Consider the following 22,343-nt stretch of genomic DNA (forward strand, 5'->3'; position numbering starts at 1 on the left):
CCAGGGGGATCTGCTGTCTTTTTTCTGGCCTCCACAAGCACCTGGCAGGCACATAGTGCACAATATACATGCAGAAAAAAATATCCATCATATAAAATAAATAATGGTTCTTAATGTAAAGATATAGGTTCTCTAAATGAAAATTCAGTAATATAAAGATATTTAGAAACAAATCAGCTGGTACAACTTGTAAAGTATTTATGGATTCAGAAAGAAATCACAAGAAAAATAGACAATATCTCAAAATGAAAATAGAAATACAGTACATTTCAATTTATGTGAGGCACCAAAACCAATAATTAAAAGGATACTTATAGGAGAAAACATGAGAAATCTTACATAATAACCTTGGTTTTTTCTGTAATCAGTTATAGAAGAGGAAAAGTTAGCCCCAAATAGACAGGTGAAAGACATTGTAGAAAAAAGAGCAGAATTCAGTAAATAGTAACCAAGCAATAGGGGATTTCAGCAAAGGGGGACAAAAGATGTGTCTTTCTAAAGCTAAGTTCATAGATGGGTAGGAAACACAGAGGACACAAACCACCCTTAGCAAGAAATGAAAGCATTACTAACATGTCTTACTGACGTCAAAGGGCAAATGAGGAATATTGTTAGTAACTTTATACCTTCAAATACAACAAGCCCAAATATGCTTAAGACATTTCTTGAAAAACAAAGTTCACTAAAGTTAAAGTAAATCAAAGAAAGTGTGATTATATAACATTCGTGAAATAATTTTATTTGAGAAACTAGTCCACCTCGTCATGTCAAGATTTCCCATGTTAATGTGATCAAACTTTCAAGACAGAGATTAAATCACTCATCACCAAAATTTTCTACAAAATAAAGGATAAAATATTTCTCAACCTGTTGGTACGAGGACAGCACAATGCACGTATTAAACTGTGACAACGCCAAAGTAACAAATGACAGACTAATGTACCCCGTGCATGTCAGCACAGAGTTCAATAGAATAACTAAAACTGTACTGTGCTTTGATGAGCAGAATGGACTAAAAACTGTGGAAATACCCAGAGATGTGTGAGGAAGGCAATACACCATACAGGTACATTTCAAATCAGTAGGGAAAGGTGGAATGTTGAATAAATGATGTAGAGAATGTTAGCTGGTTGACACTCTATTGCCCTACTCAAGCAAATTTCAGATGAAATAGCAACTTGACCATGTTTAGAAATTAAATTATGAGCTCAAAACATGGAAATGGATATTATAATTCCATTACAGATAATATCTCCCTTGAAAATTTCCAAACGCTGAAAGAATGATAGCTCTGACACTTAGGAAGCAAAGGCCATAAAATAACATTATAAAGTTCTAAGTGCGGTGACACACTAGGATGAAATGCATCCAACATGCACAATAGAAAACAGATGATATTCTTGGCCGGGCAGTGGTGGCGCACGCATTTAATCCCAGCACTCGGGAGGCAGAAGCAGGCGGATCTCTGTGAGTTCGAGGCCAGCCTGGTCTACAGAGCAAGATCCAGGACAGGCACCAAAACTACACAGAGAAACCCTGTTTCAAATAAATAAATAAATAAACTCCCCTCCCCCCAAAAAGAAAAGAGATGATATTCTCTGACACATAAGCATCTCTAACAGCTCCAAAAGGACAAATACTTGGTCTTGTCAAAAAGGGGGCATTTTATAGAAAAATTTACTCCCTTCACATTCTCCTTAATGTAAATTAAACAAAAAAATTTCTTTAATCTAGCTGACTGGCAAAGTAAGAAAGTTTCATTACACGATGTTAGTGAGATTAGGTACCAAAGGATACCCTCTTGCATCAACATTTACATCTTATATGGTGGGCATTTGACTATCTCTGTGAGTCAAGATTCACATGACTTTAACCTAACAAATTCCACTCCTGGAACTCTAGGTTACAGGTGTATTTGCACATTTATGCGAAGCCCCACAAGCAAGACTATTTACGGGAGCACAGTTGGTCATAGCTAGGGCAAAGGTGGCTGTCTGTCAGCCGTCTGTGAGAAGCCAGCTAAGCAGGTTTAAATAGGAGCACTCTGCAGTAAAAGAGGCTGGAACTGCTCTGCAGATGTGTCGAGTTTTAAAGGTGTACACACAGAGACTGTTTGTTATTTTGTGTCTGCAGGCAATGTCTTCAAAAATAAGCAATAAATTGCCGGTGTCAGTGTAAAGAATGTTGGATAGAAGGTCTCCAGGAGTGGAAAACAGAGGTCTTAAAAATAAATATTTTGTGACATCTAAATATATTTTACACGTGTACACATGGCTGAAAAACCTACTTGTTCTAAAAGTTAATGAACTAAATGAGTCGGTTACTTCTTGTTTCCATGAAAAGAGCAAATGAAACACAGCTCTTTGATATATGGTAAGCTTTGGTGAGGAAACCGATGTGCTCATTCAAGGTGCTTGAGTTCTCAGATCTGAAAACCTGCCAAGCCCAATGCCAGGTGCTTAGTGGACAACAACAACAAATGATGTCGACCTTCTGTAAGCTGACCGTTCTATGAGAAGAGCTCACCTTCAGCCTATGACCCAACAATGCTCCTAGGTCAACACTCCTCCTCTGCAGACCTCCCCCAGTCCCTTGTTCGTGATCTGCAACTCTTGAGCTCCCGGGAGGAGTTTGAACAACTACACAGCTCCTGACTATGGGGAGGCCTGTCCTCTGGTTTTACAGAACAACTTGGATACCCAACCATATCAAATGCCCCAGACCCTGCCTTACTCTTTGGGGCTATGCTGTTCCTCTGCTTGGAGTACCATTCTGCCTGCCTGGATAGCTCCTGCTCAACAACAAATACGAACTTAAGTGCTTCTCCAGGGAAACCTTCTCTGATTGTTTGCCACATGAACTGTGTAGGAACTTTTCCTCTATATTCTCATAGCTCTCCCTACCTAAATACGTTTAGCTATTAGGTTCTCGTTCTAAATTACCAATTTGCTTAAAAATCACATCTCTGGTGCTTAACATAGATTAGAAGCTAACTTGATACTTTGATGAGCTTAATGGTAGGACTTCCCTTCTCCTCTGCTTCTCCAGCTTATGTTACTCAATTGACCATGTTATTGGTGTCTCTGCATATGTCTGCCTTGCTCACAGCTGCTCCAACTCCAAGGCATCTTACTCACTTGTCCAGAGACATCCCCGGGAAGACAAACTTGCCCAGGCAGAGGCGACAGATGGCACTCAGGGGGATCTGCTGCATCTGCACACAGCTAAGCATGATGAAGTCATATTTGCAGATCAAGAGGGTCTTGTCCGTGAGCAGCAGGACCTTCTCCTTCTCGTTGTTCCAGTGGTCAATCCTGGAGGAACAACCACAGGGCGGAAGCAATGATTACCAGGCCTCTTAAACAGAAATAACAGCATTCACTAAGACATCAGGCCCTGCACAGAAAAGGGGGCTGAGAAGTACCTACTGCCACCCTTTGTCTGCCAATCTGCCCCGGGTGTGAGAGATGAGGGAAGACTAAAGAAGTCAGGGAAATAAATGTCCTAGGACCACAGAGCTCAAGATGCTTCCCTGTAGTGGGTAGCCATTCCAGCTTTGGTCTGGAAGTTCCAACCCCCATTGAAGTTTTAGTTACTATCACATTCACAAGTCGGGGCCAAGGGAGGGCCTGAAGACCCGAGGACATGCTGCGCTCTCTTGTTGCTGGGAGCCCAGACGCTAGAGGTGGACGGAGGAGAGTTCTCTAGAGAACATTGCTGACTACTGCTGCGTCTTTCCCAGAACCCTCAACCTACCTATTCCTTCATTTGTAAGTTAACGCCTTTAAATAAATCTCCTTTTAACTACGTGGAGTGGCCTTAATAATTTCACCAATATTTCCCCCTTAGATAAACCCATTTGAGGAAACCCAAGTCTGCATCATCTTGACCTCCAACCAATTGGTACTTCCTAACCCTCCAGGCTCTCTAGAAAATCTTCATGGAGCAGTAGGATATCCTCCTCCAGGATACCAGGAATGTCACTGTCCTAACTGAGGCTGCACTACAAAGTCCTCTCACTGCCAACTAGCTTACACTGATCTCCAGGAACCATTTGCTAGGTGGAGATGAAAGAGAGTAAATGAGGATCACCATGACCTAAGCAATCACACCCATCTGGGGAAGAGATAGCCAAGCAACTGAGCAACAGACACTTGGTAAGTGCTCACCGATTGGATTCGCTCCCAAAGTGAGAGACTTTCGGGGTACAAGAGGAGTGTTTTGGCTGTGAATTAAGAATTCTGAGAGAAAACTGGAAGGAAATATAACAGTGCTTTCTAATTAGGAGGGAGTAGTTGTATTCTGCAGTTCTTGTCAATATAGCAGATCCTTCAGGATGTCAAGACTTCATGACTTATGGGGCTGGCAAAATGGCTCAGCAGTTAAGAGCACTGGCTACTCTTTCAGAGGACCAGGGTTTGATTCCCAGCATCCACATGATGGTTTACAACCATCTGTGATTCCAGTTCTAGGAGATCCGCCTCCCTCTTCTGGCCCCCCATGAGCACCAGGCATATACATGGTACATATATAAGCAGGCTGCCAAAATATGCACATATATGAAATAAATACATTTTTAAAAGACTTTATGACTTGTTAGAATTTATTGTGTGCTTTTTACTAAAAGATTGACCTGTTTGTTTCGCGACCAGTTCATGTCAGAATTCTGGCCACATGTAATCAGTCTAGCGGTTGAGGGTTATGGACACCTTGCCCCCACCCATTTCCTGAGCAGTAGCCATGGTGCAGTTCTTAAGATGTAGACTAGATGGCATTACTTCCTCCACTTGACTGCACAATTCCCCTTTAACTTAGGGTCAAACCCAAGGCTCCTAATACAAATTACCCATTTCTATACAACCTAGAGTCACTCATCTTACAGCAGAGAGAACACTCAGTGTCCTAGTCATGGTTCAAATCCATGGGTTTCTTAAGCTACTTTATAAGCCCATCGCCTCATTAAGCTGTCTAGAAGTGGCTTCACCCTTTCTCTTCCTGCATATATCTACATAATTCATTTTTAATTTTACATTCATCATAAACATATTGCAAATGTGTTGTATTTTATCACGTAATTATAATTACATGTGATTTTATTTTAATTACATAAATATCTTTGATAGTGAAAGTATAAAGGCCAATGTGAAGTTCCATGGCTTCTATTCTGAATGGCAGCTTCCGCTGTGTGGAAGTTCGTTAAGTGGTCTAGCCTTTGAGTCTGACTATCTTCATTGTATGGTTTCTTTAATCTACATAATTTCTAAGAAGGAATAACATACAAAGTGTTTAGCAGTGGGTACCATAAGGACACTACCATGAAGAATAAATACTGCTTACAGAAAGTGGCCTAGTTCGAGTATGGGTTATCAACCCTATTTGTATGAAAATGTATGAGGAAATGTGTACGTGTTTATGAAATAAAAACATACGTGTCTGAGCAAATAAATGAATGTCAATGGTGATTTTGAGTCCTTTGGAGAAAACGACTATGTGAATGGAAAGGTGAATTTGTATCATTTAATAATCCTGTATGATTATAGAGTTTTAAACTTCTTTTGGGCTTTAGTAACTTGTCTATGAAATGGACACAATACTTACCTCACTATTCTGGTGGCAGAGTATGGAAAGTGACTCCATTGGGGTTCTAAACTTCTCAGTGATGAGCATTGATTATGGACACAGGTCACTAAGGGGCTTTGGGGAACTGAATATATATGCCATCTTCTTTGTGGTATAAAGATGGGTAAGTGAAAATAAAGTTACATCCATGGGAGGGGGAACTGGAGAAGCATGAAAGAAGAAACTTCTCTTTAGGGATGAAATACAAAAAGAAAAGGAACCCCAGGAGGCATCTGCATTGACTGGGACCCCAGTGTGCTACAGCCATTGTGCATTTACATGTATCAGTGGTCCATCTGCCCACAACCCCTCGAAGGAGGTGATATCTACAGTCATTCTGCTAGAAAGTTAAGTCACAGTTACAGTATGGTGGAAAGAAACAGCCTTAAATACGAGTGGTCTTACTGAAGTCAGGTTCTGTGGTTCCCACCCACTCTAAACAGCAACATTGAACTTCTCCTCTCCTGAGAGATGATTCTTGATAGTCCACTTAACATGGACTGTCTTAAGAAAGACTGAGACTATCTACATAAACCTCTCTAAATAGACCGTATCTACTTAGCAGTGTGTTATACATGGCTGCCTAATAAACCACACTTGTTTTAAGTCTGAGAGAAAAAAAAACCCTGCAGCTTTTGGTTGAATGGTTTTACTGAAAATGTCAGCACTCCATAATGAGATTTATTTTAAAGGTAAAAGATTCCGGGAAAAAGGAGGATTCTTTTTAGGAACACAGAGTGCTCCGCTGTGACACAGACTGCATAATTTACATGTGGGGATGTCTGAATTCAAGTAAACACTTGGGCCTATAAATAGTTCAGGCCCCCATCCCCAGCTCCTAGGTGATGGTGTCTATTTGGACTTCGGTCATATCTTCATTTCTTCAAGAGCTCATGCAAACATTGAACCACATAGTCCTGAGATGAATGCCCTTGAAGTTTAGAGGGTAATAATAACAAACATAGGAAAAGGAATAACAGCCACACAGAGCTGCTGTAGCTCGGGGAGATTACTGAGGCCTGGCCTGGGACATCAATGATCTCTTTTACTACCCACAAAACCTAATGCTTTGGACTGAATGCAATCACTTCTGCTTTAAAGTTGCAAAAACTAAAATGATACATTCAGTATGTTACACATAGCAGACTCATATATACACGGGCCTGAGACGAATATTTAGACATCCAATCTAGGCATAGTTTTGGCTCTCTCCCTAGTGACACCCCCAAGCAAAGAACCCTTAGCATGTATGCAAATGTGGCCAAACACCTCTTTGAGGGGCACTTGTGACCCTACATGCCACTGCAGCAGTTCCTTTCTCTAGCAAACTTCCCCAGACACATATATATGGAGAATATGCATGTGTGTGTGGCATAGGCAGATATAGTATACATATAGAGAACTATATAGATATAGTGAGTGCATATCTGTATATATGTGTGCATATAAACATGTCTGCATATGCACATATATATGGAGCATGCATATGTGTGCTGCATGGGCAGATATAGTATATCTAGAGAGAGTGATATAGATATATAGAAAGTGCACATACACATGTATATACAAATATATGTGTGCATATAAACATAAAAATGTATGTATGTTTGTGTGGCATGGGCACATATACATATATGCATGTAGAGGTCAGAGGTCAAAGTCAAGGGTCTGGCATTGATTCTCCAACTTATTTTTGAGACAGAGCCTCTCACTGAAACTGGAACTCACAGACTGGCTAAACTGACTGGCCAAGACCTCAAGGTTCTTCTGTATCACTCGCCCACCCCCAGTGATGAGATTATGGGGATTCACCATAGTGCCAGCTTAACATGTGTTCTGGGGACACAGGCCTGGGTCTTCATGCATGGACTTAGGCCCTCATGTATGGACTTGGGTCCCCATGAGCAATTAACGATGGCAGTGGTCTCCCTAGCCACCAAAATAACTACTTTTAAAATTAGAAAATATTTACATCTCTCTGCTAAACAGTTTTTAAAGATATTTCTTAGCCATTTTTTATTTCCTTTGAGAGCTTTCTGTCAGATCTATAGCCCCTTTTTATATTGGGTTTGTTTTCTTGAGTTTTGAAGAGCCTTATGTGCGCTGGCTGTGAACCCTCTGTAGAAGAACAGCTGACGAAGATTCTCCCCACTCTGCGGACCTTTGCTTCCCTTGCTCAATTGTTTCCTTTGCAGTACAGAGCTTTCTGTTTTAGGATTTCCCACTGGTGAAGTTGGGGGACTAATGCCCGAGCACACAAGGTCCTAGCTGGAGATTTCCTCTCACCCCAGTCAGAGCCGCTAAGAACAGGAAAAGCAAGCTGACAGCAAATTGCGAAGAGGTGCAGCTACTATGGAAATCAGTGTGAAGAATTCTCAAAAAGCTAAAAGTAGAGCCATCATATGATCCAGCGATACTGCTCCTTGGCATACACCCAAAGGACTCAATATCCTGGTCCACAGATACTTGCTTGGCTGTGTTCACTGCAGCTGCCATCACAATAGCGAGGGAATGGAAGCAGCCTAGATGTCCATCACCCGATGAACGGGTAATGAAAACGTGGTATATATACACTAGCGGATTCTAGTCAGCTATTAAAAAAATAGAATTTCAGGTAAACAGATGGAATCAGAAAATATTATACTGAGATAACCCAGACTCAGAAAGATGAACACTACATATTCTGTGTTATTTGTGAACCCTGGCTCTGAATCGTTGGGTTTGAGCCTATAACCTAGAGCAACCACAGAAGCCAGGAGAGGAAAAAGGGCCACTAGGGGAGGGAGCTATAGAGAGGGGGGTAGCAGAACACAGGTGTTACAGGAGGGAGGGATGGACAGACTGCTGGAGGTGTTAACTGGGGAAGGGGGAGGGGGGAGTGATGAGGACTGGAGTCACTGTTCCATAACTGTGTTTTCTGGACAGGACAGAGGCCATTCCCATGGACTCTCAACAACACGCCTGCTTCCACAAGAGCTGCCAGGACCACACCAGTTGAGAGGCCAACATGAAGGAGGAAAATTTCACAAGACTCCACCCCTAGATGAGGATTACAGAATGGCTGCTGAAGGGAGGAGGCACCAGTCCTTTGTCCCAGGGAGGAGATCCTAATCCTAATGGTCAGCCCTAAACACACGCAAATACGGACAGCATTCATAGGTTTCCACTCTCACCCCCTCCCCCGTCCATACACACACGTCTGAAGAGGTCATTAATTTGACAGGGAGGGACTGAGGGAACACGGGAAAAATTGGAGGGGTGGGGTTGCTGGAAATGACGTAAACATGGTGTGCTCATTTACGAAATCCTCAAATAATTTTCTAATAAACTAAAAATTTTAAAATTGAATTAAAAGATGGAAAATACAAACTTCAAGCTCCCAGTTTATATGCTATCTGTTACATGGACCCTAATCCTCCAAGTGGATGTCATTTCTTCAAAGAACAACAAAGCCGTTTTCAGTATGTCTCCCGTGGCCGTAATCACACTCTCCGTGGTACAGTTTATTTCTATGTTGGACTTCACATATTGAACGGAGGAGGTTCCTCTGGTGCAGAATCTATACATTTATACCTGGGTCTCTGTGCTGTACCCAGCAAGGTCTCAACAAACAAGGAGATGGTACGGTGAAAGAACAGAAACCCACCACCATCTCTCTCCCAATATGAGACACAATCCTCACTGGCATCACTTACTTCTGCCTCAGTTCCTCAGCACCAGCATCCCTGTCTTTCTTGGCAGGTTGGAGGAGCCTTATGTGCCCAGGGAGGAGAGGACCTGAGAATTCCAGCTCCAGTTTCGCGGAGATGACAAACTTCACCAGCAGAGGGCAACAGCGAACTAACAATGACAAACTATACTTATCCTGCAAGCTACCAGGTCCCATTTCCCAGTTATCCAGTATCTGGTCATCCCAGGTACCCTTCCTGCAGCCCAGACCTGTGTCCAGTGAAAGATACTTCAGTTGTTCTTTTGAGACAAGGAGATCAATTTGTTGTTTGTAAATGAGCTTCTAAAAATGATTTTCTAGTAATGTCATTCGCTCCCCCCCCCCCCCCCCGTGTGTGTGTGTGTGTGTGTGTGTGTGTGTGTGTGTGTGTGTGTGTGTGAGAGAGAGAGAGAGAGAGAGAGAGAGAGAGAGAGAGAGAGAGAGAGAGAGAGAGGAGAGAGAGGGAGAGAGAGAGAGAGATGCATACCTATCACTCAGTACAGGCATTTTCCCTGATTCTGAAAAAAGGTTATTATGTATTATCAACAGGGGCTCAAGCCCTTGAAGAGGACACAGCATCTTGGCTAGCCCAGAGTCAGTGGACTAGGAGAAAAACACTGAATCACTCATTCCACACACATTCCTTGAGTAGCCACTGGGTTCTAGAATCTGAAGAGAATCCAATTTGGGTTTGCTGTTCAAACACAAACTACATGGCGCCAGAGCAAAGCAAGCCCTGCCTGCCCCGAGTTAAGTGGAGTCTTGTAAATGTTGAACTAAATCCCCCACAGTTTTCTTTCAGTCCTTTGGTTAGCATTTCTCTAAGCCACTCCGGTTTGCTTAAAGTGGGAGCCCCTCAAAAGATACACAGTTTCTAATAAAAATCCAATACTGCAAACCTTTCTTAGCCCCAGGTCTCTAAACCTGGTTGCTTGTGAATCAATTGTGTGTCCCCACTACCCTGTGCTAGCAGTCATGTACCAGGCTCTGCGCTCCTTCTTAGGAATACTGAGAAGGTCTACCCTGGCACACACACAGCTCTGTGTTGTGAGGAGAAACACATACAAGAAAGAATTGCTCAGGGCCGGGAGGTATGATGTGGCTGGATGGAGGTTTAACTCAGATCCACAGGGGCAAACTCTGGTCTCATGGTTCCCTGCCTGCTGCCCACAGGGCTGAGGATAAAGAGTCTCTGGCATCTACTACATGCCCTGGCAGAAGGTTCTCCTGAAGCATGCCATTTTCTACAGTCTGGCGAAGATCTTAGTGCTGGGAAAGCACAAGCTGAGAAGTCTGGATGACATTTCGTAAGGTGAAAAAGGGAAGAAAAAAAACTCAGGAGGATTTATTTCTTGAGTGTTTTTTAACGTGCGCCTAACATTGGGCAGATGGAGGGTGCCCGTAAGAAACGGATATGGGAGATATCTCAGTTGGTAAATTGCTCTCCTTACAAGCACAAAGACCCAAGTTCAAGTCCCCAAACCCACATAAAAATGCTGTGTGTGGTGACATGTGCTTGTAGAGACATGTTGGGAAAGAGACAGGCAGATCCAGGGGCACTGACTATCTACCCGCCAGCCAGCCCGGCCTACATGCAGAGTTCCAGCCCCAGGAGAGTCTCCATCTCAAAAATCAATGAATGGATGTCACTTGAAGAACAAGTCTAGATTCAACAGTCATGCATACACACGTACCCCAGTACACATTCTCATTCTCTCTCTCTCTCTCTCTCTCTCTCTCTCTCTCTCTCTCTCTCTCTCTCTCTCTCTCTGTCTCATACACACACACACACACACACACACACACACACACACACAGGAAAGACCTAGAAACACAAACACCGTGTCAGTTGCTACAATAATCTTCACCAGACAACCCTCACAAATACAGATAAGTAAACTGAGGCCCAATAAAGAGTTTTGTGCTGCCTGTTCGAATCAATCCATGTGTTGGAGCCCTAGTCCCCAACATTGACATTAGCAGACGGAACCTTGAGGTGGTTAAGTTTAGATGGGGTCGTGAGAGAAGAGCTCCTTCAGTAGAATGAGCGCCTCATAGGAAGAAAAGACAGTGGTTTGTTCCTCAGCACAAACACACAACAAGAAGCAGCTTCTGCTGGCCAGAAACAAGGCCTTCAATGACAAGCATATGAACCCAATCAGCTGGCATGCTGATCTTAGGTTTTGTGCCTCTGGAACTAAGAAAAAAAATGTCTGCTGTGTCACCCATTTGATGCACGGTGTTCTGTTATGCTAAGCGAGACAAGATGGGATGTTAACTTGCAAGGGACATATAACCAGCATTCATCCAATATGTGTGCAATGAGTTCTTGAGGTTGCTGCAACATCAAACCACCATCCACTGGGGAAAGACTTTAAATTCCTTCATTTAGTCAGTAATGGTTACTGAACACCTGTGTAGGTCTATACAATGTTCTTCTGTATCGGACTAAGAAGGCTTCTACCATGTTCCCTGTGCCCTAAGAAGCTTATAACCAAACGAAGGAAATACAAGCAAATTCTTAGGTAGAGTTATAAACGAGATTGAGATTTACACAATGGGCAACTGACGTGTGATTAACGGTTAACATTTACTTGATCTTCCTTTTTCATAAGTTTTTCTCTATGAGCTTCATTCATGTGGATTGTATCCTTTAGACATTCATCAACTCTGTGATGATGGTCACAGTACCATCACCATCACAGATGACAAACCACAGCGTAAAGAGGTAAAGGAACCTGCCCAGTGCTGAAAAAATTACTAAATGTATTTATCTGTTGTATGTGTGAGTGAGTGCACACATGGTGTGTCACATGTATGGACATGAAAGGACAACTTGTGGGGTCATTTTTTACTCACCCTCCCAGATAAAACTCTTATTGAAACCTTAGTGATGGTCAACTTTACCTGCTGAGACATCTCACCAACCCCCAACCCAGCCAATGCTTTTAATTAACAGCTCTGAGCCGGGCGGTGGTGGCGCACGCCTTTAATCCCAGCACTCGGGAGGCAGAGGCAGGTGGATCTCTGTGAGTTCGAGGCCAGCCTGGTCTACAGAGTGAGATCCAGGACAGGCTCCAAAGCTACACAGAGAAACCCTGTCTCAAAGAAACAAAAAAAAAAAAATTAGGTTATTGGGGCTGGAGAGATGTCTCGGTGGTTAAGAGCACTAGCTGCTCTTCCAGAGGTCCTGAGTTCAATTCCCAGCAACCACATGGTGGCTCACAACCATCCATAATGAGATCTGATGTCCTCTTCTGGCCTGCAGGGATACATGTTATATACATACTAAATAAATAAATAAATAAATAAATAAATACAACTCTGTTGAAGAAAAGTACTTGATGCCACTGAGAAAGTAAAAGCTTAGCATGAATTGTGTTTGAAGGATATCTTGAAGGATGATCCAGAGATTTAGCTAGACATAGAATTATTAAGTCAGACAGACAGAAGCAGCAGCATGCTCCCCCCACCAATACAGGGCATGTTACAGGACAGCTGACAAGATGAAATGTGTTGCATATGAGATTATCAGAACCATGGAGATTGAGTCATTCAGAGAAGTTGGCTATAAGTCACAAAAACTCTGATACAGGAGAATGGATATGGGGTCTCGGAGTCTAATGTCCTTTAAAAAGAAGCTACATGCAAGCCAGGCGGTGGTGGCGCACGCCTTTAATCCCAGCACTCGGGAGGCAGAGGTAGGCGGATCTCTGTGAGTTCGAGGCAGCTGGGCTACCAAGTGAGTTCCAGGAAAGGCGCAAAGCTACACAGAGAAACCCTGTCTCGAAAAACCAAAAAAAAAAGAAGCTACATGCAGTAGGAGACCTTGCAGCGTGGTGGTAAGCCAAATATTTCCAGGGCCTGCTCAAGGAACTGGAGTCATATCTAAAAATGTTCAGCCCACCTGGTAGCTGCTCTTTGAACTGAGTCCTGGGGAATTTTTAGGTAGCATTGAAAGATGTGTGCATTTACATAACCTTCTATGTTGGAATGCATCAGAGAATTTCCAAGTATTTCTTGTCCAACGCAGAGAAAGAGTCCCTCACTGTCATAAACCAGGAAAACTAAGATGAAAGAGACCTCCTGCTTCACATCACAGTCCCAGCCTAGCCCCATACAGAGACACTGGCTCATAAATGCCTATTTCTTTCCTCATGCCCCTTCACTGGGGGCAATCTGTATGTGTGCAGAAATTTGTCAAGATTCTTAGGAGCTCAGATTGTAGCCACAATTCAAACTTTTTTTTTTTTTTTTTTTTTTTTTTTTTGGCTCCATCTCAAATGCTAGGTTCCTGAAAAGAAACCATCTCTTTGTCACGCAGGCCCAGGGTTGAAGAAGCAGTTCTGCAATGTGCCAACTGTTAAGATCATACAAAAAAGTTACTTTTTCTTACTGAGACTCAATTTCCACATCTCCAAATGAAGATAACACTATCCTATTACCCAAGAGCCTCTAGGGTTGTTGTGAAGAAGAGAAGTACTCCATACACAGAACACAATGAAACACAAAGCACACGTGAATTTGTTAATTAAAATTGGCTAGTAATACAATCACAGTGACGGAGACAATTTCCAAATCCCTTGAAAATTGTTGAAACGTGTGTTGAATTAACAAGCCAATTAGTGAATGATTAAGTCAAATTCCCTTAAAGAGAATATCTCAAGTCTGTCAATCTTCTCAGATATACAAAATACCTATTTTTCAACTTCCTAAAAATCATAAAAGAGTATTTAATTCCATACACATAAGGCAAACTTCTGTATGTTTGTCTGTTTGTCCAGGATGGGTGCTTTTTTTCTATTCTATTAGATGCCACATTCTAGCTGTTCTGAATTCAAATATGAACCATACGTGAAATTGCCGCTAAAGGTGGCCAGTGTGGGCTACTTTGAAACGTTAGGAGTTGAGCAGCTGAGACATAATAAGTAAGAGGGCCTGTGGAAGCAGGTATGTTCAATCCATTTAGATAGCCTGACCAGACCAGCCGACAGTAGACGACTCGTACCTGAGCACAACCCAGAAGTCACGAGGCAACAAGCAGCTCAGGATTATGACTCAAAAGAAAATTTGATTTCTATTGATTTGCAATCGAGATTCCTACTACATGGAATGAAGAATTTCTTTTAAGAAGCAATACCAGTAAACTAGGTCAGAAGTAATGCTTACCCTTACCGATCCTCAAATGCAAAATTATTCAGTTATGGGCTTTAGAACCAGAGTGATGAACCAAATGAACCCTTATGCTTCCTGCACTTATATTCCAGAAGAGTCGCACATGGATGACGGTACAGAGTTCTGGAAAAAGGGATTGAGGAGGGGCTGCCCTTATGTAGAGAACCTGAGTCCACTTCCCAGCACTCACGTGATGGCTCACAAACTCCAGGGACCCTGACATTCAGGTCTCCATGGGCACCCGGCATGCATGCAATGCACACACATACATGGAGGCAAAACACTAATACACCTAAAATAAAAACAAATTTTAGAACAGTTTGGAGAATATCCATGGGCATAATATACAGGGGAGAGACTCTGCAAAATCCCTAAGATGTATTTCAGCAAGAGCCATAAAGGACACACAGAAGGTGGAGAGGAATTTAAGCAAAAACCAGATCGTGGACGGAAATCATATTTTCTCTGAACCCTATTAGGGCTTTTCACATTACATGCCTATAATATCCTACTTTACAGATTCAGGAACTATACTTCAGTCAAGTGGCATAGACCTAGCATAAAGTGATCAAGGCAAAACGTATGTTCAAAGCTTCTGATGGCTGTCCCAGCCAGTATATATTCCATTAAGCTGTTTTTCCTCTTATGTTTGCTCTTATGTTATAAGACAATTTTGCTCTCTCCACAATGCTACCACCAACAAGACAGCATTTTAATAGCTACACAAAGGAAAAGGATCTGGGAACGTGCTACTCTTTGCTTCCCTCCAACAAAATTAATGAATGGATGTTAAATTGCTCAAGTCATCTACAGCACACCAGGAGTTCATAATAAGGGGAGGACCCTCTTCTCCCCTGAATTCTCTTTAAGGAATTCATTTGATCAGAAGCCAAGAACTAGACCTCATGGTGAGGAGCCAGAAGGGGGAAAAACAGAACAAACATGCACATCTCTTCTCCTCAACTGTTTCCTTTTTATTGAAAAGGGAAAGATATCTGCTTGCTGTAGTCTATTAATTATGGTTCTCTGGGTCATGAGATCACAGTCCAAACCAGTCAAACCCAGAAGGAGGGGAGGTGCTATAAAAATACATGGGGAATCCCACTGAAATGCAAGAATAGGAACAACAACACAGCGGGGCTCCATGGGACCTGGAGAGCTGTAAGGAGCCAGTGGTGGACAGATCTACTCTTCCAGTGGTAGTCTATCTACATGCCTGTTCCTCTCTTATGCTTGTCTGTTTCCTCTTGACTGCATTGGTCACTTTTTATTCCTCTTTAGTTCCACCTTGCCTATAACCCTCAGTTGCTTCCTGTGCAGACCGGAATCTCTCCTCCTCAAATCCTCAAGAGAGGGAATTCTGTTCTGTATAGATCAGCTCATTCATGTGAATTGTTCTTTTGGTCACAGGCAGAGATTAGTCACTGTGTCCAACCAGATGTAGCCAAGGCCTGAAATTCTACAATAAAAAAAAAAATGGGACTTGAAGGACCAAGTTAGGGACACCAAGAACTTTTCTGCCTCTTTGTGAATCTGAGACAAAACATGACCTTTAATAATTTTTAAAATCCTAGTTCATTCTAATAGTGCCCTAGCTTTTGCCTTTTTTTAGCCTCACAAGAGATGTAGTAGATGTTTTTAGTTGCCTTTTTACTACATTTTGGCATCTGGTTTACTGTCAAATTGGGTTTTTGTTGTTGTTGTTGTTGTTATTGCTACCTCCTTTCTCCCTCTGTATGAAGTGTGCATGGGGGGGGGTCTTTCTCTCTCTGTATGCAGTGGGGAGGTGGCGGCGGGGGGATCACAAACCCAGGAGAAAGCTTGGTTTCTCAATAAAAAAAATAAGATTTGAAAAATAAAAAAAATTAAAGACATATCTACTTCAACAGATGTACACATCACAATATGAAAAAGCAAGGAATATGAGAAAGCAAGTCAGTGACTTCTGAAAAAGCATAGACCTTCTAAATAACCAAACCCAAAGTACTGACATGGCTAATGTGCCTGAAAATGAATTCAGAAGTCTAGCTTTTAAAATCATCAGTAGCATTAAGAACATTAAAATAAATAAATAGATAGATACAGAGAGGAAGTCAATTTAGAACCTGGAAAAGAGGATGTGCACCATGGATAAGAAACTCCACAAAGAGTAGCAAGACTCTACAGTTTGAGGATTATAAGCATGTACTACCACACCCTGAGGTTATCTACTTAATTTATGTATTTGTTTATTTTTATTCTTGGAGAAGTTTATACATGTGTACAATAAAATATGATCATATCTACTCTCCTTTTCTCCTTCTGGGTCTCCTCATACACACCAATATTCCAACTTTATGTTTGTGGTGGTTTGAAAGAATATGGCCCCCATAGGGAGTGCACTATGAGGAGGTGTGGCTCAGTTGGAGTAGGTGTGGCCTTGTTGGAGGAAGTGTGTCACTATAGGGGTGGTCTTTGAGTCTTCTATGTTCAAGTGACTCTCAGTGGCAGAGTTAACTTCCTATTGCCTGTGGATCAAGATGTAGAACTCTCAACTCCTTCTCTATCACTACGACTGTCTGCATACTGCCATGTTCTGCCACGATGAAAATGGACTAAACCTCTAAAACTTTAAGCCACCCCAATTAATTTTTTTTTCCTTTTTAAAAGCCAAAAAATAAAAATAAAAATAAAAAAGTTTCTGTGGCCATGGTATCTCTTCACAGCAATAAGAATCCTAAGACCGTCGGGCGGTGGTGGCACACGCCTTTAATCCCAGCACTTGGGAGGCAGAGGCAGGCGGATCTCTGTGAGTTCGAGGCCAGCCTGGGCTACCAAGTGAGTCCCAGGAAAGGCGCAAAGCTACACAGAGAAACCCTGTCTCGAAAAACCAAAAAAAAAAAAAGAATCCTAAGACAACATACTTGCATTTTTTTAAATACCACAAAATCCATTTAGTGCCACCCATATGTGAATGTGTTGTTCTCGATTTTAGTGGAATTGCTTTGAGTTTCTCTCCAGAAATGGGTATTTTCAATTCTCTAGGCAATAAATACATCATGTGACAGTTAATCTTGATTGTCAATTATGGAACTTAGAGTGACCATAGAAACAAGTTTCTGGGCATGTCACTGAAGAATTACAGCTATTAGATTCATCGAGGTAGAAAGATCTGCCTAAAATGTGGGCAGTAGCATTTTGTGGACTACCCACCCGAGAGCAAGCATGCATCGCTCTCTGCTTCCTGGCGGCAAATGCGATGTGAGCAGCAGCCTCAAGCTTCTGCCACCATGACCTCCCCACCACGATGGACTCTACCCTGGAGCTGAGTCAAAATAAGCTGTTCCTTCTCAAGTTCCTTTTTTCAGGATATTTCATCCTGGTGAAAAGGCAACAAATGATACAGATCACGAGAAAAAAAATCAACAGAGTTAAATTACATCACCAGTCAATTTTTTTCTAATGGACAGTTGCAGAATATTCTTAGCAACTCATGGGCATTTTCCAAAATAGGCCTCCTTTTAGGCCATAAACAAGTTATAACAAATACAAACAAAATAAAATATTTTCTTATATCTTGTCAAATAATAATGAAATAACATGCAGAAAAACTGTAGAAACCACTTTAACAAATAGGGCTAAATTAGTATACTGTTTCCAGGTGTGCTGGCACCTGCCTGTAATCCCAGTACTCAGGAAGCAGAGGCAAGAGAATCAACACAAGCTCAAGGCAGCCAGGGCCATGAGAGTCTGTTTCAAATAATGAAACCACTAAAAGTATACTCTTGAATGATAAATGGATTGAATAAAACAGTAAATAAATTTTAAAATTCCGAGACTTAAATGAAAATGAAAACAAAGTTTTCCAGGACCTTTTGATATGGCCAAGGTAGTCTTAAGAGGGAAGTTTATGCATATGTGTTTACATTTAAAAAAATCGGAAATGTTTAAAGATATACTTTCAGATCTTAGATAAGAAGAACAAGATAAATTCCAAATTGCCGGACAAAAGTACATAATAAAGATCAGAGTGGAAATTAATGAAATGGAGATTAAAAGAACAATCCAAAGAGCAAATGAAACAGAGTTGGCTTTTTGAAAAGAAAAAAGATATCGACATCTGGGAGTGGTAGCCCACACATTCAATCCCCCTAGAGACAGAGGCAGGCAGATCACTATAAATTTAAGCTAGCCTAGTCTACAGAGCAGGCTCTGGCCAGCCACAGCTACATAGTGAGACCATCTCAAAAAGCAAACAAAAATATATCCACAAATAGCCAAACTAACCAAATGCAAGAAGGAAAACCCAGATCAATGAAATTAAGATGAAGATGGGTTCATTACAACAAATTCCAACAAAATTTTGAGGATTATGGTTGTGTTAGTCAGGGTTCTCTATGGGAATACACACACACACACACACACACACACACACACACACACAGCACACATATAGGAAATTTATTAGAGTGGCTTACAGGATGTGATTCAACTAGTTCAACAATGGCTGTTTACCCAAGAAAGGGCCAAGAATCCAATAGTTGTTCAGTCTATGAGCCTGGATGTCTCAGCTCATCTTTGGTATACACTGGAATCCTAAAGAATTAGTTTCTAATGCAGTGGTTCTCAACTTTCCAGATGCTGCAACCCTTCATGCTGTAGTGACCCCAACCATGAAATTATTTTTGTTGCTACTTCATAGCTGTAATTTTGCTGTTATGAATCATATTGTAAATATATGATATTAGATCCCTATGAAAGGGTTGATTTGCCCGGTCAAGGGCCATTACCCACAGGTTGAGAACCAGTGCTGTAATCTCAATGAAGGAATAGACTTGCTAGCAAGAATGAGAACAAGCAGGCAAAGGACAAAATCTTCCTTCTTCTGTCATTTATAGAGGTTGCCACCAAAAGTTGTGACCCAAATGAAGGGCGAATCTTCCCACTTCAAAGAATTTAAATAGGAAAAAAAATCCCTCACAGGTACACACAGCCTCTTGGGGTTTAGTTAATTCCACATATAGTCAAGTTGATAATCAAGAATAGCCATCTATATTTTGAAAATACATATCCCAATAAATTGGAAAATCTAGGAGAAACTAATCAATTGCTGGACACATATGATGTAGTTACACATATGATTAAGCCTAGTGGATCTGAACAACTTAAAGAGTCCTATACCCAGCAATGAGATTAAAGTAGGAATAAAGAGACCCCCCCCAAGTAAAATCCCAGACCAGATGAATTCACTACTGAGTCCTATCAGACCTTTAAATAACCAACATCAATGTTCCTCAAACTATTCTATAAAACAGAAATGGATGGAAAACTAGCAGACTTGTTCTATGAAGCCAAAAATTCTTATACCAAAACTAGATAAAAACAAAATAATACTATAGACCAACTTCCCTGAGGTACATAGACTCCGACGACCAACAGATAACTCTCAGAGCCCATGAACACTTGAAGCAAATCATTGGGACACAAGATCAACATACAGAACCCATTGACTTTGTCCATCAATAATGCACACTCTGGGAAGGAAATCGGGTAAACACTTCCATTAATAACAGCCTCATGGCTACTTACCTGGAAATTTTCCAGGTGATGGTCCCCATCAAAATTCCATCTTTGTCACTATTTAATATTTTTAATAAAAGCTTGCTTAAATTCAAAGGGGAAAAAAAGCCTCACAAGATCTTCCCTTTCCTGAAGAGAAACAGGACAAATGGATGGGCGGGGGATGGGGCTGGGGCAGAGGAGAGAGGGGAAACTGCAAACTATGGTCAGGAATGTAAAAACAAATAAATAAATAAATACAGAAAAATAGACTCACAATACGCCTAGGAAAACAGTGTTTCTTAGAGAGCAGGACTTTAGTTTATTTCAGAATTCTTCAAGCTTTTCGCCTTCTTTTGCCTTCCATAAAAATATTAGAGTAAATTTATTTGTCCACAAAACCTTCCTGCTGAGATTCTGATCGGAATTGTGATAAATCAGTGTATCAAATTGGAAGAGAATTGACATCTTGACTACGACAAATCTTCCATACTCCACAAATGCAATGTGTCAGTCCATTCCTTGACATCTCCGTGTTTAATTTCCATTGGTATTTTGTGACTGTCAGCACACAAGTCGTGTGTGTGTGTGTGTGTGTGTGTGTGTGTGTGTGTGTGTGTGTGGTGTTTCCTCCCATTTGTATGGTCATCTTACTATATTGTCAGTTTAATTTTCACTTCTCTCCTGCTAGATATGGACATACTTGGCATTGATTTAAACAGGTTAATCTTGTGTCTTGAAACTTGGCTTAATCTATTAGTTCTCAGAGTTTTCTGTGTGTTTCTTGCCCTTATCAATATACACAGTGATATCATATTTAAATAAGGATTTTCAGATGAGATCAAGAGTGTTCAAGGTGGTAAGACCACAGACAAGTAAGAATGTTTAGTATGTACTCTATCTGGACCCTTTGGTTCCTCTACTTGTATTTCTGTGATGGCTCAAACTTCCAGTACTACGCTGACGTCAGTAGAGAAAATAAGGGCCTCCCTCAGTCCTGCTCCCCAGTCTGAGGCAGAAAGCATCAGTCTTATCTCCATAGCTGATAGCACTTGTAGGACTGAAGTGCTACTCTCAGTCCTACAAGGAAAACACCCCAAATTATCTTTCTAAGAGTTCTTTTGTTCTTCAGGAACGGCTGTTTACTTTTGTTCAAATGTTTGTTCTGTATTAGTTAAATGGCCATGTGGTTGTTGTTGCTTTTTAAGATGGTTTATATATTCCAGTACAGAGTCCAAGATTTTTTTCAGTGCCAACCTTCCTTGCATCCCTGGAAAAAAAAAACCATTTATTCATGATATATAACTCTTTTTATACACTGCTGGGTTCTGTTCATTATTATTCCAGGAATTTTTGCATCAGTATTTGACGAGGAATATTAATTTTTGACTGTTTTTAGCATCTCTGTCTGATTTGCACATGCTACATTTGCCTCATAGAATGCCTAGAAGGTGTTTCCTTCTCATATTTTCTGGGAAGGTAACTTGGTTTTCAGTTTTTTGTGTAAACAAAAAATACAATCCTCTGGTGAAGATATCTGGGCCTTGAAATTTCTTTTGATGTAGGTTTCTATATAAAAATTAAATTTCTTAATTATTATAGGACTACTCAAAGTTTCTATTTTGTGTTCCTTGAGCTTTGGGGGATTATAAGGCTTAAGATAGAGATCTAAGTTCTTAAACTTACATGATAGAGTTGTGAGCTGTGATTCCTTACTATTTCTTTGATGGTTGGAAGCCCTATAATGGCACACCACCCTGACACTTCCATCTGTCCATCACCCAGCCCCACACACCCTTAACCTACCCCCACCCATCCCTACCCACTCCCACCCAGTTAGTTTCATTGTGGGTGTGGGTAATTCTGCACTATCTCTTTTATTTGTCACCCTACTAAAAGTTATCAGCTTGATTAATCCTTCTAGAATCTGTTTTTTGTTTCATTAACTTTCTCTATCATTTTTTAAATTAATTTCAGGTGTTGTCTCCATTATTTCCTTTGGTCGTCTAGCTTTGGGTTTGCTATTCCTCAATCCAGATTTCTTTGAAGTGGAAGCTTATATCACAGACTTGAGACCTCTTCAGTTGATGTGGACACTTTTCTTGTAGTGCCTTTAAGTACTCTTGTGAGCAATTTTACATCCTACACATAAGGTATGCTGTGGTTCCCTTCAATGCAATGCATGGATGCCTCCCAAGTACATTAGTATCCAAGCATTCAAATATTGCTCTGTATAACCTTTCTCATCTTAATTTCTCCTCCAACTATCACAGGAAGAAAACAATCCAGATGGTTTTACTTC

General features: G+C 41.2%; 1 protein-coding gene across 1 annotated transcript in view; it reads right to left on the minus strand.

Annotated features, from left to right (window-relative positions):
• Positions 1-22,343, minus strand: part of Tprg1 (tumor protein p63 regulated 1) — a 138,435-nt gene that overhangs the window by 63,512 nt on the left and 52,580 nt on the right. The window contains exon 4 of the mRNA XM_028875161.2: positions 3,138-3,314. Within this exon, the coding sequence (XP_028730994.1) occupies positions 3,138-3,314 (177 nt within the window). The remainder of the gene's footprint in view (positions 1-3,137; positions 3,315-22,343) is intronic.

This window comes from Peromyscus leucopus, chromosome 12 (assembly GCF_004664715.2).
Source record: "Peromyscus leucopus breed LL Stock chromosome 12, UCI_PerLeu_2.1, whole genome shotgun sequence".
Classification (NCBI taxonomy): domain Eukaryota; kingdom Metazoa; phylum Chordata; class Mammalia; order Rodentia; family Cricetidae; genus Peromyscus; species Peromyscus leucopus.